The sequence below is a fragment of the Mauremys reevesii genome, linkage group 5, assembly GCF_016161935.1.
Source record: "Mauremys reevesii isolate NIE-2019 linkage group 5, ASM1616193v1, whole genome shotgun sequence".
In the NCBI taxonomy this organism is placed as follows: Eukaryota; Metazoa; Chordata; order Testudines; family Geoemydidae; genus Mauremys; species Mauremys reevesii.
This window is the reverse complement of record NC_052627.1, coordinates 118,733,329-118,754,356: the sequence shown is the minus strand read 5'-3', so window position 1 is coordinate 118,754,356 and position 21,028 is coordinate 118,733,329. Positions and strand designations below refer to the sequence as shown.

General features: G+C 44.1%; 1 protein-coding gene across 6 annotated transcripts in view; it reads left to right on the top strand.

Moving 5' to 3' along the window:
- The window catches only part of HTT (huntingtin), a 194,174-nt gene extending 173,528 nt beyond the window's left edge, over nucleotides 1–20,646 (top strand). For 5 of the 6 annotated variants that reach the window (XM_039540908.1, XM_039540907.1, XM_039540906.1 and 2 more), the window contains 6 exons: nucleotides 7,073–7,187; nucleotides 11,463–11,676; nucleotides 11,863–11,968; nucleotides 13,389–13,551; nucleotides 15,719–15,879; nucleotides 18,641–18,854. In XM_039540908.1, the coding sequence (XP_039396842.1) occupies nucleotides 7,073–7,187; nucleotides 11,463–11,676; nucleotides 11,863–11,968; nucleotides 13,389–13,551; nucleotides 15,719–15,879; nucleotides 18,641–18,854 (973 nt within the window). Of the gene's footprint in view, nucleotides 1–7,072; nucleotides 7,188–11,462; nucleotides 11,677–11,862; nucleotides 11,969–13,388; nucleotides 13,552–15,718; nucleotides 15,880–18,640 lie in introns of all 6 variants that reach the window. The other variant, XM_039540905.1, reaches the window with a different exon arrangement.
- The last annotated feature ends 382 nt before the right edge of the window (nucleotides 20,647–21,028 follow it).

Below are 21,028 nucleotides of genomic sequence, written 5' to 3'. Positions count from 1 at the left end.
GGGGCGCTCAGGTAGGCTTTCTGCCTGCTGTGGCCCCACGCTGGTCCTGGAAGTGGTCCTGGAAGTGGCGCTCAGGCAGGCTTTCTGCCTGCTGGCACATTTCTGCGTGCCCCTGGCACAGGGGGAGATGGATCTGCATGCTGTCCCCGCCCCCAGCATAGTCCTCACAGCTCCCATTGACCGGAAACCACCCAGTGAGAGCTGCAGGGGCGGTGCTTGTGGGCGCGGGCAGCCCACGGAGACCTGCTGCCCTCCTCCCCCCCCAAGGGGCGCGCAGAGACGTGCTAGCAGCAGCTGGCTGCAGCCACTTCGGGGAGTGGCGCAGGGCCACAGGAGGCAGGCAGCATACCTGAGCCCTACTGCACCGCCACCCAGGAGACGTCTGTGGTAATCGCCTCCTGGCCAGAGCCTGTACCTCACACCCCCTCCTGCATCCCAACCCTGTGCTCCAGGTCAGAACCCCCTCCTGCACCCAAACTCCATCCCAGACCCTGCACCACCTGCTGTGCCCAAATCCCCAGCCCGGAGCCCCCTCCTGCACTAAACTCCCTCCCAGAACCCACACCCCTCACCTTCTACACCCCAACACTCTGCACCAGTGCAGAGCTCCCTCTTACACCCAAACTCTCTCCCAGACCATGCATCCCCTCCATTAATATAGTAGAAATGTGTGGCCCGTGATGATTTACCAAAATTCGTGGAGTGGCCCCTCTGTGAAAATTATTGCCCACCTCTGAGCTAGCCTGATTGCCCACTCCACAAGAGCACAAGCATTGTCAGTAGCATTCCTAGAACAGATCCCTATTCAGGACATTTGCAGAGCAGTGATTTGGTTGTCAGTGCATACATTCTCTGTTTATTACACCATCACTCAATAGTCTAGGGCCGATGCCAGATTCCGTCAAGTTGGTTTGCAGATAGCAGGTCCATGAGCGCCAGTCCCACTTGTTGGGGAGTCACCTGCAGTGGAATGGTTATGTGCAAGCACTCGAAGAAAAATAATGGTTATTTACCTTTCCGTAATGGTTGTTTTTCAAGATGTGTTGCACATGTCCATTCCAAGACCTGCCCTGATACCCCTCTACATTGGAGTTGGCCGGAAAGAAGGAGCTGAGGGAATACAGGGTTGGCTGGGCCCTTTATACTGGTGCTGTGAGTGCACAGCACCATAGAACAGGTATAAAGCAACTCAAGTTGCACCAACAGGTACCACTCAGTGAAAAATTGCCAGCGACTGCGCTCAGGGTGAGCACACACGTACAGTGGAATGGACATGTGCAACACATCTTGAAGAACAACAGTTATGGAACTGTTTTCTCCTAAGAGTTTTGCTTGAACAACTGCAGAATCTATAGCGGAAAGTATTTGTCCAAAACAAATGCAACTCAGACAATGCAAGCTGTGATTGCAGCTCATATTTTCTTGTACTAAAAGTGTTACTACTTAAAACCTTAAAACCCAACGTTTTTCTAAAAGATCTGCTCTAGGAATTACTTTGTGGAAGTTCTATGGCCTGTGGTATATAGGAGATCAGTCTAGATGATCACAGATCTCCTGGCCCTGGAATCTATGGAAAATTTTTAGAAGCATATGGCAATTCCATTATAATTTTCCATTACTTTGTGGTGTTTGGTGATTTAAACACTGTATTAATGTAATTAAAAATACAAATAGTGTAAAAGATCTAGAGACCTTGAGTTTTTTAGCGCTTTTGTTTAAGGGATTACTTACACGGTTTCTACTGCGTGAAAAAATATTACTACTTTGAGTAAATGCTAACGTGTATTCTACATAGGTGTGTGTGTCCAGTGCACTAGCAGTAACTGTAGAGGGCAGCGCTTGTACCATGTGGGCTTAGGCCCTCCCCTGGCTATATGAGGTGACACTGTCCCAACTCCCTTCAGTTCCTTCTTGTCATCCATGGCTAGAGTCGGAGCTCTGAGTTGTCTTAACTTCACAAGCTCTCACTGTTTTAGTGGTTTTTTTCTAGTTGTGTATAGTTAGTAGTACCCTTAGTATTAATTGTATTTAGTTAAGTATTCCCCTGTGATGACCTCACTGGGGTTTAAACATTGTCTGTTGTGTGGGGGAGCGATCCCTAACAACGATTCCCACACGCTGGGCGTGCTGTGCTTGGTTGAAGCCCACGTCAAGGAGGGTGATTTATCACTAGATTGTTCACAAAACAGACTCAAGGGGCTAGGGACTTTAGATTGAAACAGCACTTGCTCAAACAGGCCATGCAGCCAGCTTCTGCACCAAGGCCCTTATTGGAGCCAAGGTCACCCTCAGGGTCCAAAAGTGTTACCACTCCATGCTCTGGAGCAGGCGCCTCTCTGAAGAGACAGAGGAGCTGTTCCCCATCAAGTGCACTGAGGAAGAGCATGGACCGGCACAAGGTTAGTGCTGGCATGTGGGATGGTGTGGGTATCTCTAATTGCTCCCTGATACCAAGTAGGGAGGTAGAGACCCTGTACTGTCGACTCCGTTTCTGGCCCGGGGCATCCAGTGAATCCAGTACTGACTAAGGAACTGATTGTTTCCACGTTGGTGACATAAGAGGCAGCTACAGACCTCCTATGCCTTTCTGTTCTGACCTCTCCTTTGGTCCAGGACTTGGCCAGGACTGTGTTGATTATTGCCCCATTGGCTGCACAGGCCACTGAACCCTTGGCTCTGTCAACACTGCACCCTGATGTTCCCCTTGCACAGTCAGTGGAAGGGACCTTGGCACCATTGCAGTCAGCACTGCAGATGTTACCTTGATGGCTTTCACCACCCTCCACTTTGACACCAACTGTTTTGGTACCACTGCTGAATTTGGTATTAACATCGCGTCCAGCACCAGAGTACTTGTTGCTGGCAGTACTGATTCCATCATCAGCACTGGTCCCTGCCTCATTCTGGGCTGTGGATGAATCAGATCAGTTATTCACTCCATCAGGTCGGGCTCCACAGCGTTAAGGTCAGGATCTTTCTCTTGCTCTCCATCACCCGACCCACATCAGGAAAAATTTATGGACCACTATGGGCACCAGGATTGGCACTCATCGTGAGGTTCAGATGGGGAGTCCTGTCCCAACACCTTTTGGCCTCTAATTCCCTATCCTTACCAGTGACCTCCAAGGAATCCATAGGATGCTCCTCAATCGTGGAGGTTGCACTTCTCAGCTTGGTGCAAGCCAAGGTCACCAGGCAGATCGGTGTCAGGACCTGTGGATTCAACTCAGTAAAGCTACCTCCTCCCTGGAAATGTGGATTGCGAACCAGCGGGCATTGTCCAAGTACGACTTGGTAAAGAATTGGACAGCTATGTAATAAGTTTGCAGACCAGCTGCCTGAAACCTCCAGAGAGAAATTTTGTGCATTTGTCAGAGAAGGCTGCTTAGTGGTCAAGATGTCATCGCAGTCCATGCTGGATGTCTCAGACCCTTCAGCCAGAGTTATGGCCTCTGCTGTGAACATGAGGAGGGTGTCCTGACCGCAGAATTCAGGCATTGCTTCTAACGTGCAGCAGGCCATAGAGGATTTGCCCTTCAGTGGCTGAGTGTTATTTTTAGCCAAGATGGACAAAACACTGCATTCCTTCAAGGACTCTAGAGCCAGCTTTTGTCTCTTGAGGTTCAGAAGCACTACTTTGGTGGCTAACAGCAGCAATACCATATGCTTTGAGAAGCCTTTTCCTCCCCGAGACAGTGGGATTACCCCAGAAGGGGGCATAGATCCCAGAGGAGGAGGCAGTCAGGTCTGGGGTTTCGGCCAGTTGGCATCCTCCCCCACACCACCCAAGTGCTCATTTTGATTCCTTGGTCTGGTCCAGTTGTCACTTCCTTTACTCCACCTCCATTCAGGGACAGGCTGGCACTCTTTTGGATGTTTGGGGCTTAATTGCAACTGACAGCTGGATCCTAAGCACTGTCAGATCAAGCTATGCAATCCATTTCCTCTCCACTCCTCCAACCCACGCACCCTCCCTGTCCCTCTTCAGGGAGCCCTCTCATGAGATATTTTTCCTTGAGCAGGTCCATTCTTTATTTGCGTTGGGAGTGGTGGAGGAAATTCCTCAAGAACCCTGGGGTCAAGGCTTCTATTCCACGTACTTCTTGGTTCCCAAACCCAAGGGAGGGGTAAGACCTATTCTCAACATCAACAAATATATATGATACATGAGGTTCCAGAGGTCACCCTATCAGCTATCCTCCCCACGCTGACTCTGACTGGTTTGCTGCTCTGAACCTTCATGGTTGCATTCTTCACGGTACTTATTTCCATGTGGCAATTCTTCTGAGCTACAGAAGATTTTTCTGGTTCGTTATGACAAACCACCATTTGCAGTGCACACTCCTTTTCTTCGGACTGTCTCTTGCCACCAGTGTTTTTACCAAATGTATGGTCATGGTGACGGCATACCTCCAAAAGAAGGGAATCCATGCCTTCTTGTTTCTGGACAACTGGCTACTCGGGCAAATCCAGGGAAGAAGTCCCTTCTCACATGTGCATCACTTTACACTTACTCAACCATCTGGGTCTCATGCCAAACATAGAAAAGTCAACATTGGTCCCTACTCAGACAATCGAGTTCATAGAGGCTCTAATATGAGTTTGAGAGAGTTCCTGCTGATCAACTGTTTGCAGTCAATTTGCTGCCTTTGCTTTGGTCTGCAGTCTTAACTTTCCATGACAATTCGCGTGTGCCAGATGCTCTTAGGCAACATGTCCACATGCACTGGTGATTCAGTTCTCAAGATTGTGCCTTTGCCCTCTGCAAATGTGGCTCAGGATGGTTTAGCACCCAACCCGTCATCCATGGACAGGTTGGTCTGTCTCCCTTCGTTGATCCTGGATTCCTTGCAGTAGTGGACGGTTCAGGGAAATGTATGTCAAGCCCTTACCGTCTGGGACCATTGTCACCGACAGGTTACAGAATGCATTTGGTGTCATGGAGGGCCTGTGGTCAGAGCAGAAAGTTCCACTGCCTATCAGTGTCCTGGAGCTTTGGGCCATCTACAGTGCCTTTCTCACTTTCCTAGACCACATCAAGGGTTCGATAGTTCACATACTTGTTGACAATACCACTGTGATGTATTATGTGAACAGGCAAGGGGGAGCACACTCCAGAGTGCTCTGCCAAGAGGCAATCAGGTTGTGGCAGTTCTGCATTGACGAGAATATCACTCCAATGGCTAATCACTTGCCCGGGATCCAGACTCCTCTCACGGATCATCTCAGCAGGAATTTTTCCTTGAGCCATGAGTGGTCTCTTAAGCTCAGTGTTTGCAAGTCATTTTTGCAGAGTGGGGCATCCTGATGATCAACCTTCTTGATACAAGGAACAACAGAAAATGCCATCTCTCTGCTCTCAAAGGGGCCTCAGTACAGGGTCCCTCACCAATGCCTTCCACCTCAGCTGTCAGTCGGCTCTCCTGTACGCTTTTCCTCCAATCACAGTTGTTCTACAGGTCATCCTCCAGCTGAAAGTGGATCAGACCAAGCTCATCCTCATTACCCTGGCATGGCAGAGGCAGTGCTGCTTTTCTGACCTTTTTGTGCTGTCAGTTTAGCCTCCCATATTCCTTCCTCTCCATCCTGACCAGCTCACGCAGAATCACAGTTGCATTCTTTATCCTGGGCTCAGGTCCCTGCATCTCACAGCATGGCTGCTCTAAGGTTGAATGAGGAGAAAGAACTATGTTTGGGGGCTATTCAACAGGTCCTCCTCAGTAGTAGAAAGCCTTCTACCAGGATGGCCTATTCAGCAAAGTGAAAGCGTTTTTCGTTGTCATCATTGGCCTGTGGAGTTCACCCAATGCTGGCTAGTATCCAGGACATCTTGGAGTATTTGCTTTAGCTTCAGTTGTCGGGCCTTATGCTTAGCTCGCTGAGAGTGCATCTAGTGGCAGTCTCCTCCTTTCATCTGCCCATTCATAGAAGATTGGTGTTTTCCAATTCCACAGTGGCAAGATTCTTGAAAGGAATCCTTCATCTCCATCCAGCAGTGTGGAAACCAGTTTCCCTTCTGGGACCTTACCACGGTCTTTGCAGCTTTCTTGGGACCTCCATTTGACCCTCTTGCGTACTGCCTTTTTCATCTTTTATGTCAAAAAAAACTTGTTTTCCTTCTGGTGGTAACATCTGCAAGGAGAGTGAGAGAGTTGCAGGCTTTGATGGCAGAGCCTCCTTACACGCAGTTCTGCAAATACAAAGTGACATTGTAGCCACTCCTGAAATTTGTGTCTAAAGTGGTCTCTCGATGCAGTGTCTTCACACATTGAAAATCAGACAATGTCTGACCTTTTCTCTGGACAGGGTTAAACCCTTTTGGGCTTTGCCTTGTCTGTGTCATATGCAGACTATCTGTGAGGAGACTGCTTCTCCCTTCATACAGTCTCTAAGTGGATAATTTCCTCCATCAAGAGTGCATATAAAACAGCTTCAGCTACACACCCTTTATGGGCGGAAGCTCATTCTGCAAGAGTGCAAGGTATGTCAATAGCATTCTTAAGTGACGTCTCAATATTGGATATTTGCAGGGCTGCTACATGGTCATCGATACATACATTTATGAACCATTATGCCATTACCACAGTATCCAGAGCAGATACAAACTTTGGGAACGCAGTCCTGCAGTCCTTGTTTAAATAGACTCCGAGCCCCTTTCCGTGGGGATACTGCTTGTGGTTCACCTAAGTGGAATGCACAGCTGCGTCTACTTGAGAAAAAGAAATGGTTACTTACTGTATGATTCTTTGAGATGTGATGCAGATGTGTATTCCACAACCCACCCACTGATCTTTTCTGCATTAGAGTCTAGTCTCTGGTCATTCAGTGCAAAGGAACTGAGGCGGGTTGAGGTGGCACTGCTTCGTATATCCAGGGAGGGACTATGGCCACAAGGTTGCAAGTGTCACCCCTCTATGGATAATGTAGGCAAAATTCTTCAGGTCTGGCATGCTGGGCACGCACACACCTACATGGAATACACGTCTGCATCACATCTCAAAGAACCACAGTTTACAGTAAGTAACCACTTCTTTACTGATATATAACCATTTGCTTTCTTGCTTATTTACAGCTGTGTAAATGTCCATAACCAACAGCATATTTTAGTGATGTGTGCTGCAGCATTCTACTTGATAGAGAATTACCCACTTGATGTAGGGCCTGAATTCTCTGCAGGAATTATACAGGTATGTAGTGCACAGTGCTTCAGATTACAGAAGATTGATGCAATCTTGAAGCAGTGCAGATTTTTTTTAAACGTTTAGGTGGATTATTATTGATAAGCTTTATGAAAGAAATGTTTTCTTCTTTGCATATATATCTCTATAGATGATCCACCCTATGATTTGTGTGTGTTCCCTGAGGGCCAACACCTGCTCAGAGCAGCACCTTGTGTCTCCAAATGAGGTCATATAAGATACTTACCCACCACCGCTCAGTTCCTTCTCAGCTGCCTTCAACTTGATACAGAGCAATTGTGTATCTGCTGATTCTTGGCTTCCTGCCTTTCTTAACATAGTGGCTTATTCTAAATTTTTCTTTTATTTGTTTAGTTATTTTATTTCTCTTTATAGTTTTAACACAGATGGGTGTAGAAGAAGCTTGCCCTCTTCCCCCCTCCCACACACCTTTTTCTTTGTCCTATGAGTTACACCGAAGACCCTGGGGATTAAACCCTGCCAAAGGTCTTTTCCTTGTAGTTGACAGGCATTCGAGCTACCTTTGCTGCCTGGGAGACAACCATGTTCCATCAAAGTGCATGGTCTATATGGGATTTAGAGGCAGGTTGCAGAAAGACAGGTAGGTTAGGCTGAAGCTCCTTCTAATGGAATACTCGCTAGCCCTGGCTCCAGCCAGACCTTCAGAGGGTAGGACTGCTTAGAAATAGAAGACTCTTTCCCCTGATAGGGAAATAAGGAAGAGGGGTAGGTCAATCATAAATCCCACTCTCTGAGACCTCACATCTCTCAAGGGGAATGGTTGAGTTTCTCATACAATTCCAGTACTGAGCTGTCAGTACCATATAAGAAGCAGCATGTGGAGAATTCTTCTAACAGATAGCACAGGGAGCAATCTACCTTGGTACACAGACTCCTACTCATGCTCTGGTACTGTCGTCTTCTCTGCACTGGAGTTCTGAGGTCAGAGAAGTTCCTCTATAAGCCTCTCTAGTACCACACTCACCATCACTGCACTGACCATTCTCCTCTACCAACACAGACTTCAGGATACTATAGCTCTCCAGCACCCTTCAGATTTCTCTCTTGGAGACCCTTTTCGTACTGGAGGAAGTGGAGTCCCCTCTGTTATGGAATTCTATGAAAACCCCTTCCCTGGTACTGCTCAGTCACCTGCAACCGCAATCATCCTGGATTGAACTCCAGTCTGGCCTCTGGTACCAGACTTTTATCTGATGTTCCCCATTTCAGCCCAGGGGTGACACTTCTTCAGAATCCAAGGTCTCAGTATAGGGCTCTTTTTTGGCACCATATTATCACACCCCACTGAGCTGCCATTCTGAGGAGGATCTTATGGACTTCCCCAGACTCCGTACATCCAGGGGTTATGAATATCCTTGGGGAAAACCTTCCTCTCTCCACCCCCTTAGTGGGCTCACTGGAATCCCTGGGGTCAGCTTGGTGAATAACTTTATAGGGGACAAGCCAAAAAGAGATCCCAATATCCATTAGCACTTTCATACTATTCCCCCCTGCCTTCCCCATCTGTCTTCAGAGACACATCTCATGAAGATCTCTTAAAACAAGAGATCTAGTCTCTCCTGCTCTTGGGGCAATCGAACTGGTTACTCCAGAGTTCGTTGGGAATGGGGCAGAGGATAGAGACTGATACTCAGTCTCAGAAACCTGAACGCTTGTATCCTTTCCCAGCACTTCAGAACGGTGACATTATTCACTGCATATCTCATGCTTAGATATGGGAAATTGCTTCATCAACCTTGACCTGCAGGATGTCTTCTTTTATTTAGCTTTCTACCCATCCCACAAACGTTTCCTATGTTTCACAAAAGGCTCAGAACGCTGCCAGTACTGAGACTTTCCCTTCGGGCTCTCCACAGCCCCAAAGATCTTTACAAATCTCCTCTCAGCAGCGGCAGCCTATTTATGTCAGTGGGCCATAGCAGTATTTCCCTTACCTGGACGATTGACTCCTCAGGGCTTGATCAGTTAAGGAGGTCCAGTTGGCAACCAGGGCTCTAGCACTGTTTCAGTCTCTAGGACTTTGCATTAATCGGAAGATGTCTACATTGACTCTCATCCAAACAATGGATTTAATCAGAACCACTGTAGACTCCCTAACTGCCAGAACCTATCTCACCAAAGAGAGTTTATCCAGTCTAATCTCGACAACACAACACAGTCTGCAAGAACCTGCCTACAACTCTTGGGCCACATGTTGGCCTCCATCTTTGTAACGCCTCACATGAGACTGCATGTCAGGTGCCTTCACACATGGCTTACGTCTGTGCACACGCGAGTCTCCTCAAAAAGTTCTGGACTCTTCCAGGTGGTGAAATCTGGAAGTCTGAGCGAGAAGCCCATTCTCATATACCCTACCCTCAAAGATCCTCACAACTGATATTTCTCTTTTGGGATGCGTGGCTTACCTCGAAGGGGAACTTCGCAGGGCAAGTGGTCCACATAAAGGTCACACTCTACATCCACGTTCTGGACCGGAGTCATTCGATAGGCTTCCTTCACACCGTAAAGGGCCACTCCTTCAGGGTAAAGCTGGACAATAGGGCAACGATGTATTACATCAACTGACAGGAAAGAGAAAGATCCCAGCCCTTACACGCAGTCTCCAAACTTGTGGAACTGATGCCTTCCCCATGAGATAGGAATCTCAAGGTTGTAGATTTCCTGAGCAGAAATTTCCTTCAAGATTACAAATGGGAGTTCAGTGATTCTGTCTTTCTTGGCATCTGCCAGACGTAGGGTCTCCCAAATGCAGACCTCTTTAACACCCAAACAATGCAAAATGTTGTCTTTGCTCCAGATGCCCTGATAACACCAAGGCCCTGTACCATGCTTTGTTTACCAGCCTCTGCCTCTGATTCTCAAGACCTTACTCAAACTGCATCAGGGTTATCCTTACAGCACTGTCCTGGCGAAGACAAGCGTGGTAGTCAAACCTCCATCACCTCTCTGTGGCAACGTCCCTCCAACTGGGTCCTGTCAGGAAAAATCTCTTGTCACAGAAGTCTGGGACCCTGATCAATCCCAATCCTTCCTCCTTTAACTTGAGAGCATGGTTCCTGGATGGTTCTCAAGGTAGAGCTAACCTGTTCCGAAAAGGTCCAATCAGTTCCCCTATCTAGTAGTACTTGCAAAACTTACCTTCAGAAGTAGAAACACTTCCATTCCTGATGTTCTCTTCACTCTTCTCCAGCATCAGAGGTTCTGCTTTCCAAAATTTTAGACTATCTGGATTTGAAGACACAAGGTCAATCAGTGAGCTCAGTCAGAATACATTTGGCCACTATCACAGCCTTCCACTCACACATCAAGGGCTTCTCAGTTTTTGCCAACCCCGCTATGGCCAGATTCCTCAAGGGCCCCCAGCTTCCCAGTGGGACCATAGTTTGGTCCTAAGTGCCCTGAGGAAACCCTCCTTTGAACCTACATACTTGTTCTTTACTCCACCTCTTCCTCAGGACTTTGTTCCTTATAGCCATCATTTCAGTCCGTGCGTTTATGGCAGACCTGTCATTTACTACCTTCTGTAGAGGTAAGGTTACACTCTATCCTCATCCTAATTTCTTCCCTAAGGTCTCTTTGGAATAATATTAATCAAGAGATCCACCTACCAATGTTTTATCCAAAGCCTCATGTCTCCAAGAGATCTGCCTATATATGCTCCAGGGATGGTATGTTTCCAGGTATGATACTACCTTTAGTGTTACAGTCTTCTGGACTGTCTTGGACTTGCCTCCTCAGCACCCGCCTCCCACAGCAGAGCATCCGTACTCAAAGGAGGAGGAGAGGTTACTTACCTTCAGTAACTTGAGTCCTTCAAGATGTTTTGTCCCTCTGGGTCCTCTGTCTCCTGCCTTCCTGTTTCTTGTCTGTGGTGGCTCTGCTTCACAGTCAAGAAGGAACTGAGTGGTGGTGGGTCCAGGCCATCTTTTATGCCCTCATTTGGAGGCACAGGGTGCTGCTCTGTGCAGGCGTGGACCCTCAAATACTGCTTTGCATTCTCCGGTCAAGGGTAGCCATGCATCCTGTAGTGGAGCACCCATAGGAAGAAAACATCTCAAAGAACGCAAGTTATAGTATGATGAGTAACCTGTCTGCCCCCACCCCCCCAAAGGGATTTGATTGAGGAGATTAAATCAATTCTCCTTGTTACAATTGTACATTAGTCATTTTCTAATATGTTGGTGTTGGAGTTTAGTTAAATACAATCAATTGTTTCTTAGATTTCTTTCTTGCTTATTTCAGGTCTGTGGCGTAATGGTGTCTGGAAGTGATGAATCAACTCCATCCATTATTTACCATTGCGTCCTCAGAGGATTAGAACGACTCCTCCTTTCAGAGCAACTTTCTAGACTGGATAGTGAATCTTTAGTTAAACTAAGTGTTGATAGAGTGAACATACACAGCCCCCACAGAGCAATGGCAGCCTTGGGGTTAATGCTGACTTGCATGTATACAGGTGTGGATTTATTATTCAATTATTTATGCTCTGTGTTTTAAGTACATCTTTTTAGTAGACTAATATCTAGCTCCTCTAGAGCACTTTCCAGAAAATTAAACAAATGTTTACAGCTTACTGACAGAAATGAATTTTTTTCAGTTATACCTTATTGAACTTATTACAAGATATCTTTTTTCTGCTTAGGAAAAGAGAAAATCAGCCCAAGTCGTGCAACAGATGCAAATCCCACAGCTCCAGACAGTGAGTCTGTTATTGTAGCTATGGAACGGGTGTCTGTTCTTTTTGATAGGTAAGAAAACAAAACCTGAAGCATAAAATGGAATAATAAACGCCTCACATTTTGGCATTGGCTCAGTTTGTTGGCTACTATTCTGTTCATGATTTTAAAATGTCATTGCTGATAGTTACTGTGCTGTTGATTAAAAGTACTGTACCAATAATGTACACAGCAATGTCATTACAGCGGTTGGGTCCAAAACAGACATACAAGAATGTAAATAGGAAACATTAAATGTTATACAAAACAAATGCCTCTGCTTACCTAAAATACATGCCTCAGCACATATGGTGATTACTTGCGTAAAATATTTGAATGATCATAACAAAGTAAGAATTAACAATACTATAATCCTATTTATTGACACTTATAATGTAGTCAGAAAAATATCACTTCCACAGTCATGATGAAAATCATAGTTTTGACTCCGCCTGCATAAAGTAATCACAGTGTATGCCATCGCCAAGGGTTGGAATGCCCATTTTGAGGGTTATGAGTATGTGAACTGCAAGAACTATTAAAAAGTATGCTTTTCTTTTATAAAAAACATTCAGCAATGATTTAACTGTTCCCATTAACTTCAATGGGAGTTATACCTCTGACTTCAGTGGGTACAGTTACACCAACGCTAAATGCTTTAGAAAATACTGCCTTTTAAGATTTCATAAGTCAGTCCTAAAAGGCATTATGGAGTACTCCACAAGATCAACCCTCATTAAGCAGAGAGATCGTACCTTTGCAGGGGAAATCAGTGGTGTGGTAATTCATATTTGCTTTTCCCAATACACCATGAGCTTGATGTGCAAGCATCAACAGATGCAGCCTTTGACCGGAAGACTCTCCAGTTGGTGGTTCCTCATTAAAAGTATCCTTAAAGAAAATGACCTTCATTTCCTTACCATCTAGCTCTGTTTCTCTCCATCCCTAACATAACATTCTTCTTGCTATTTTCCCTTTGTTCAACCAACAGAGATGGTATAGATGAAAATGAAAAAAAAATTTACTTGTGAATTTTCTTTCTGAGATTGCCAACAGTGCTAATGCATTCCCCCAAATGCACAGACACACCATCTTTTTAGCATGCATCTCAGACATAGTGTGGTACTCTCCGGTGTAGAGTTAGTTTGTTCTTGGGGTTTTTGTTTTTTTTTCTAGAGCTTCACTTAGTCCCAGCCTATCATTTAAAAAAAATAAACCCATTAGCAGTCAAAAGTTGAATGTCATACAGCTGTTGGAGAACTGGATTGTCAGTTGGGTCAGTGTTAGATCTTAATGCTGAAGAGCCCACAGGTCTAGCTACATATAAAAGAAAAGAATTCCTCTCCTATTCCTCTTGACTCTAGAAAAACAGGAAAAAAAATTTCATAGGGACTAAATCAGCATGAATGTTCTACTGAATTAAAATGGTCAAATATATTCTTTTTTGTTTTAGGATCCGGAAAGGATTTCCTTTTGAAGCTAGAGTAGTGGCACGGATCCTCCCTCAGTTCCTAGATGACTTTTTCCCTCCACAGGATGTAATGAACAAAGTTATTGGAGAATTTTTATCCAACCAGCAGCCATACCCACAATTCATGGCTACAGTAGTTTATAAGGTAGTGTATTTTAAATTGGTGAAAAGGCTGTTCACTCTTTGAAGTCAGTAACTAGGACTCCTGGCAAATGTACTATTACTGGTATTATGTCAAGCATATAATCTGGCAAAAATAATTTTAAACCTCTAAACTACTGACATTTGAAAATTCCATTTGTGACATTGAGCTGAATATGTGAAAAGGGCAAATGTTTTGATTTTTTTTTAAATGCCGTTTACGCTAAATTTCATGACACAATACATATAATTCTGGTGCAGAACTTCATAACAGTGACTAGCAAAATAAACCAGCATGTGGCTTTGTTTTAGTAAACAAACTACATGTTTGTGCTATTACATTGAAGGTGAAATTAGAAATTCCAAAGATAGACCTGAACATGTTTTGTTTTGTCACATTTACTTGCACAAGTTGAAATAAATAAAACCCATAATTCTGAAGTAATAAAATTCAGAGAAGACTACATTCTTACAATACTGAATTCATAATGGAAAGAAGGGGAAATTTTATTTTAAGAGCCAGGAAATTAAAGAAAAGGTTTATACACTCTTATTCATGTTATATCCTGTTCAGGAGTGAGAGAAAGAGGCCTGTTCATGATAGAGAATCAACTTTACCTAATTTGTCAATTTAGGGTAGAAAATTACAGTAACTCCCCATTTAACGTCCTCTCGCTTAACGTTGTTTCGTTTTTACGTCCCTGCTCCATTACAGAACGTGCTCGTTTAAAATTGTGCAATGCGCCGCTGTAAAGTCGTTTGTTTGCCTGCTTTCTCCACAGCTGGCAGCCCCCCTATGAGCTCCCCTATGCCCCCCCAGTGCCTCCCGCCCGCCAGCGGACTTTGTGGATCAGAGCCTTCCCCCTGTTCCCCCCGCCTCCTGCCCATGGCAATCAGCTGGTTTGCAGCATTCAGGAGTCAGGGGAGGGAGGCGGAGCCTGCATGCCACATCCTCATTCCTCCCCTCCTGAACGCCGCAGACCAGCTGATTGCTGTGGGCAGGAGGCAGGACGCACACTCGGAGTAAAGGGGGAGGAGGTGGGGGAGAAGAGGTGGGTTAAGGGTGGGGGTTTGAGGGAAGGGGTGAAGTGGGGGGGGCAAGGGTAGAGCCCCCCGCCCCTGGTGCTTGCACAGTAGGGGAAGCTGCTGCTGTTGCCCAGCGTGCTTCCCCTAGCCTACAGCACCTTCAGCCTCTTTGCCTGCCTCATTGTCTGCAGTGCCAGTGGGCTGTGCCTGTGTGGGGTGAGGCAGGGGCACCTCCCATTGTTTCATACTCAGCAATGATGATTATAGTATTAACTTTTCTTTAAAATTGTTTAAAACTTATACCTGTATTAAATTGCTTGTTTAAAATGTATATAATGCCTTTTGTCTGGCAAAAAAAAAAATTCCCTGCAACCTAGGCCCCCCCCCCCCACATTTACATTAATTCTTATGGGGAAATTGGATTCACTTAACAGTTTCGTTTAAAGTCGCATTTTTCAGGAATATAACTACAATGTTAAGTGAGGAGTTACTGTAGTTTGTATGCAAGTCTAGTTCTAAATCCCATTTAAAGGTTTAGATGTTATGACATTCCAAAGAGGGCAGAATCCATAGTCATAGTATTACATGACTAAACTGACACTTACCAAATCAGTGAACAGAAAGACAGTTATGAATCTACGTATAACTGGGTGGGGCACCCTGAAGTGTCTCAGATCATTTGAGATGGATTGGGAAGAATAGCCCCCTCAGTTGTAACACTAGTCTGGATATGCTATTTTGGCATAATCTCTTGGAATCTGTTTCCCCAACATCTGAAGTAGAAATTAATCACACACAAATTATTTGAAGGCTCAGATGTTTAATGTGCTATTTTAATTGTGATAGATAGCTGTATCTAAATATAATGTACCCAAATGGAATTTTGTAGGCAATCTCATGTACGTAATGAACATTTTTGACTGACAGCCTGACTACTAAAATCTGACTGCCACATCTAATATCATAAAGATTTAATAAATATTCTTATGCTTACTTGAATCACCCATCTTAGAGGGTAAAATGCCTCTAGGGTTTGGAGTAGCAGGACACTCATCTAGGCTTACATGTTTGCAGTATGTTTTATATCTTGCCGTTAGTGTTCTAACGTCTTTTCTCACATGCAATATTTATTATAATTTTTGCAGGTTTTTCAGACACTACATACCACTGGACAGTCACCAATGGTCCGTGATTGGGTGATGCTCTCTCTCTCCAACTTCACACAGAGAACGCCTGTTGCAATGGCAATGTGGAGTCTTTCCTGTTTTTTTGTCAGTGCTTCCACCACTCAGTGGGTTTCAGCAATGTATCCTAAATCGGTTTTATGTGGGTTTAGCACTTCTGTAAAGTGCATTGATAACACTGGAGACTGAAATCCTCCCTTCATATATCTAACAAGTACACCATGGGCAGCAGTACTTCTCCACAATGCCCTGCCAGGGCATCAGATTTCACCAAGTGGGGCCACTTCCAAAAGTGATGACTTAGTTCATTCTCTATGTCTATTCAGTAGTTAATATACAATTATTTGGTTAAAATGTATTACCTGTATTATGCAGGGGGTCAGACTAGATCAGTGGTTCCCAAACTTTAACAACCTGTGAACCCATTTCCCCAAAAATGTCAAGTCTCGCAAACCCCCTCCTAAAAATGAATATTTCCAGGGATTTTCTCCTTTACCTGAGTATAAAATATAAAAGCAGTGATCTTGGAAATATAAAATGTGTTTTTATAACATGCTTATTATTACAGTACTTTTATTACGTTATGAAAACGGCAACACTCTTCCAGGATCTCTTTTGTAGCTTGTATTTAAGAAGCCAACTCAAAGCATTCTTCCTACACAAGCACTCAGGTCTTGAGTAGTCCAGGCAAACAACGCACATTACAACAAAGCTTAAACTGGTTGTTCACAATTTTAAAAATAATACTAGCTGCCTATTTAATTTTAAAAACAGCAAAAAATATCCACCTCCCTTTACATTTCTTATAAGGAGTCTTGAAGTTTAAATCTCTTCAGTGTGATAGATATGCTTGCTTTGATCTGCTTAGCCGGCAATCTAGGGGCTCCAGGCTGCTGGCCCCATGCTCGCCAGGGCCCCTAGCAACAGCTCTATCCGCCATTAGGGACTTTTTCCCCTGAGAACCACCTGTAACATTTTGCGAACCACTGGACTAGTCATGGTGGTCCCTTCTGGTCTTAATCTACAACTCAGTTGTTTGAATTGCCAAGAGTGGATGCCAGTTGGTACAAGCTGTAATAGTTCAACATTGGTACCATAATGGTTTTTAACTTTACTATCAGATGTAAATTGTGAATTATTTAAATATCAGATAAGGGTGAATTTTTTAGCAGTATGTCAGGTTCAGCCATATCACTTACATATATTTTAAGGGGAGTCTTGCATCTCAACCCCTACATTACTATGGAAAATCTTTCTTTTAGTGGTGTAAGCTTTAATGTAAAGAATTGTGAGACACTGAGAACTGAGTTATTTCAGGGAACAAATGATTAACGATCTTATAATGTTTAGAACTTTTTACCAGATATTTTCAAGGTGGCTTTTTATTATTTTCCTTTTAAAAATCAGTCATAAGCATTGTGCCATGCTCTAGGGCAGAGGTGGGCAAACTACGGGCCATGGGGCCATCTTGTGTGGCCCCTGAGCTCCCAACTGGCTCTAGCCCCTCCCCTGCTGTCCTCCTTCGCCCACAGCCTCAGCTCACCGTGCTGGCAGCACGGCGGCGTGACTGGCTCCAGCCGGCGGTGCGGCTCAGGGGCAGATTTACAAGTGAACACAGGATGCCCTGGCACGGGGCCCCCCAACAACAGGGGGCCCCCAGGGCTGGGCACTCGGGCAGCTCAGCACTGGTGCACCCTCCCACGGGGGGAGGGGCTGCAGTGTGTGTGGAAGGGGCACAGGGAACGGGGGCGGAGGACTCAGGAGAAGCACCGGGCGGCCGCGCAGCTGGCTGGAGAGAAGCGGCACTTTGAAGGGGAAATAGCTGTTTCTCTCTGGCTGCGCGGCTGCCCCTGCTCCTCCTGAGTCCTCCACCCATGTTCGCAGGGCCACATTCTGAAAGGGGCTGGGGAGAGTGGGGGGTGGTCCCAGGGGGCGGTTACGGGCAGGGTGTCCTGGTAGGGGGTGGTCCCAGGGGGTGGTCGGGGCGGGGATCCCAGGAGGGGGCAGTCAGGGGACAAGGAGCAGGGAGGTTGGATGGGTCGCGAGTTCTGAGAGGGGCACTCGGGGCAGGAAGTGGGAGGAGGCGAGGGCCAGGCTGTTTGGGAGGCACAGCCTTCCCTACCCAGCCCTCCATACTGTTTCGCAACCCTGATGTGGCCCTCAGGCCAGAAAGTTTGCCCACCCCTGCTCTAGGGTAAAACACTCTCAAAGAACATCCTCATCCACTTTCTTTCCCTTCCTTGCAGCTCTGTCTTTCCCCCACCTCTCCCAAAAAGAATTGTATTTGGCAAACATTCCTCTGCAAGGCAGCAAATCACAATAATTTTAAACTGGCAATAGGATAACATTCCCCAAAATAGTTGGAACAATTAATTGAAGGATGCAGTGGCATTGCCTAACAAACGTGTAATTAAAAAAAACAAAACTTCTCACCTTAAAAAGAACTGCTGCTCAGGAAAATCAGCCCTGAATATGACATTTGATAAACAGTCTAAAAATGGAAATGTCTCCATTATGTTTTACATTTCCTTGATGATTAGTTTTGTGGCTCTCTGCATTGGCAGTTCTGTTGATCTTTAAGTAGTGCAGAACTGTGTTGCTGATGAGGGTTTTTCTCCTAATATACAATCTAACAAGTGGAAAGTATTCCTACCAACTCATTTTAAGCTAACAATAAATGGAGAAGTTGCATAGTTATTGAGAGAAATATAACTAAGAAATAAAGCTTCTGCAATGGCAGTTTAATTGCTACCTGCAAATGTCTTGCATTTACAATTACACAGTAGTAAAGCAAAAATATTTAATTAAAGTCAGTGATATTTTATGTAAAACTTTAAAGTTTGTCTCTTACCTCATTATTTATGCCCTTAACTACTTCCTCAGTCTTCCACATATTATCAGCAGAATGGGAAAATCGGAGCAAGTGGACATTAACCTCTTCTGTTTGGTGGCCATAGACTTTTACAGACACCAGATAGATGAGGAACTAGATCGAAGGGCCTTCCAGTCTGTGTTTGAGATGGTAGCATCGCCAGGAAGCCCATATCATCGCCTGCTAACTTGCTTGCAAAATGTTCACAAGATCACGGCATGCTGAACGTCGTGATATTGGTTAATGAAACTCGGTGGCTTGATTTGGAATCTGGTATGAATGTTTAGAGAAATATAAAGGTGCAGAAAGCAGCTGGGATTTGCTTCTGCAATGAATCTGCATCTGTCAGTTTTATACTTCATGCTTGTTTGCACGGAGAAGCGCTGTGCACCACAGAGAATCACATGAAAGGTGTAATAGGAACATTCTTATTAGCAGTGGGTAACTATGCTAAATGGAAATATGTATATGTTTTATGTAATGTTTGGGACTAACCTGAGGCTGAATTACTAACTGTAAAATACATGGGCAGATACTTTGTGCAGGAAAGCCAGGTATTACTCTTCTTCCTGATGTTCAACTTAAGTCACCGTGTTGCATCTGGTATTGAAACTCTGACAGAAATACTCTCAGTGCAAGTTTTCAGTCATTATAAATCTTTATAGTTTATGTGTGTATATATATATAATATATGTACACTGTGAGGTAGTATAGATCAGAAATTGTTTCCTAATGTCTCTCCCAAACAAGGAAATGAGAAACCAGTTTTCAGGAGTAATACTCCCAGCATGCAATTATTCTATCTCTGGACTTTCTAATATACTGTGGTGTATGTGTTGGTGGCATGGGACATGTAGTGCACATACATAACCACACTTTTCTTTTTTCTTCTCAGGATTTAAAATTTGAGTACAATATATCAGTAAAAGAAATTTTAACTTAAATATTTCTATATCATGTAAAGTATGTAAAATTGTAAAATGTGTGGTGCATGAGATGTGCTATAATTTGAAATGAACAAAAAGCCACTCTGCTGAATGTCTTGACATCTGTATTGTCCTCATTTTCTCATTGTGTGCTCAAGTTCATGTTCATTTTTAAAATCCATCTTAATGTACAGGTTACATTTTATGTTCTACATTTCACATTTTTGTAGGTTAACACTTTTAAAAACTGGAATATATAGGCTAGTTGTGTTGATGCTATGTTAAGAAGGCATTTTTGTGATCCATTTGATGGTAGCTTGTCTTGAGTTTCTTTATTTTGAGATGTAAAGGAGAGGGGACTAGATATCCTGGATTAGCACTTTGTATACTAAGCTGCTCTCACCTGCTGCAGAGGCGTTGGGTTTTTTTTGTTTTTTTTTTGTTTTTTTTTGTTTGGTTTTTTATTTTTATTTATTTTTTTTGAGAGAGAGAGAAAAAAATGATGCAAGTTCCCAGTAGCCAATAACTATCTGGCTTTTTCATTTATACTAACAGAAACCATGGAGTCATTTGGATATAAACCACTCACTTTACTCTAAGCAAATTTATGATGACAGTTAAGAATCAGAAGTCTAATGTGGTCTACTTTGGGGCTGGCTAAGGTGTTAGATTATACAACCTCTTTTATTAGTTGTTTATACACAAACACAGCATAAACATCCACAAATTCCAAAATTCTCCAATTCTACACAGGGCCAGATTCTGCTTACGCCTCATACAAGCCTTTGATTTTAGTTGGTTGCACGTGGGGAAATCTAGGGCAGTATTTTTCCAATAACTGTATCTGATATAATTCTTCAATATAGAAAAGCAATGCCTTGGTTCTGAGCTACATTGCTATATTTAACCTCATTACATTTTCTCATTAACACCTGTTGGTAACACTCAGAATATCTGAATAGTGTTATCAAGAGGAGCATATACTGTATGTATTTGTGTATATAATGTATATGTAATTATACACATATGACTACATTTACTGTATACAAATGTGTATATTTGTATTTATTAAACCCATGGATTTAAACTAATTCCAGTTCTTAGACCAAAAATGGTTGCTTTTGCCCATAACTTGATTATAAAGGAATTGCCCAATGATGTCACTTCCTTTTATGATAGGTACAAAACTGATTATATGGGCAGCAGAAATAACTGTAGACTTTGCTGTATCTAGCTGTTTGACAGAGTTTATTATCTAGAGAGTTATTTCTGCCCTCTGAGTTGGCTGCTGCTTCTTCTTTCTTGGGCCACGGCACTTTCTTTTTAAAAAAAGAAACTGAAGTTCAGAAAGGGTTTAAAAAATAGATATTAAAGGTTTTGGTTATACTGGAAATCTTACAGTTCTGGTAAGAGACCACTTGCCAGGGAAGTGAGCTATAATGCCGTCAGATTGCAATTAAGGGTAATATAGAT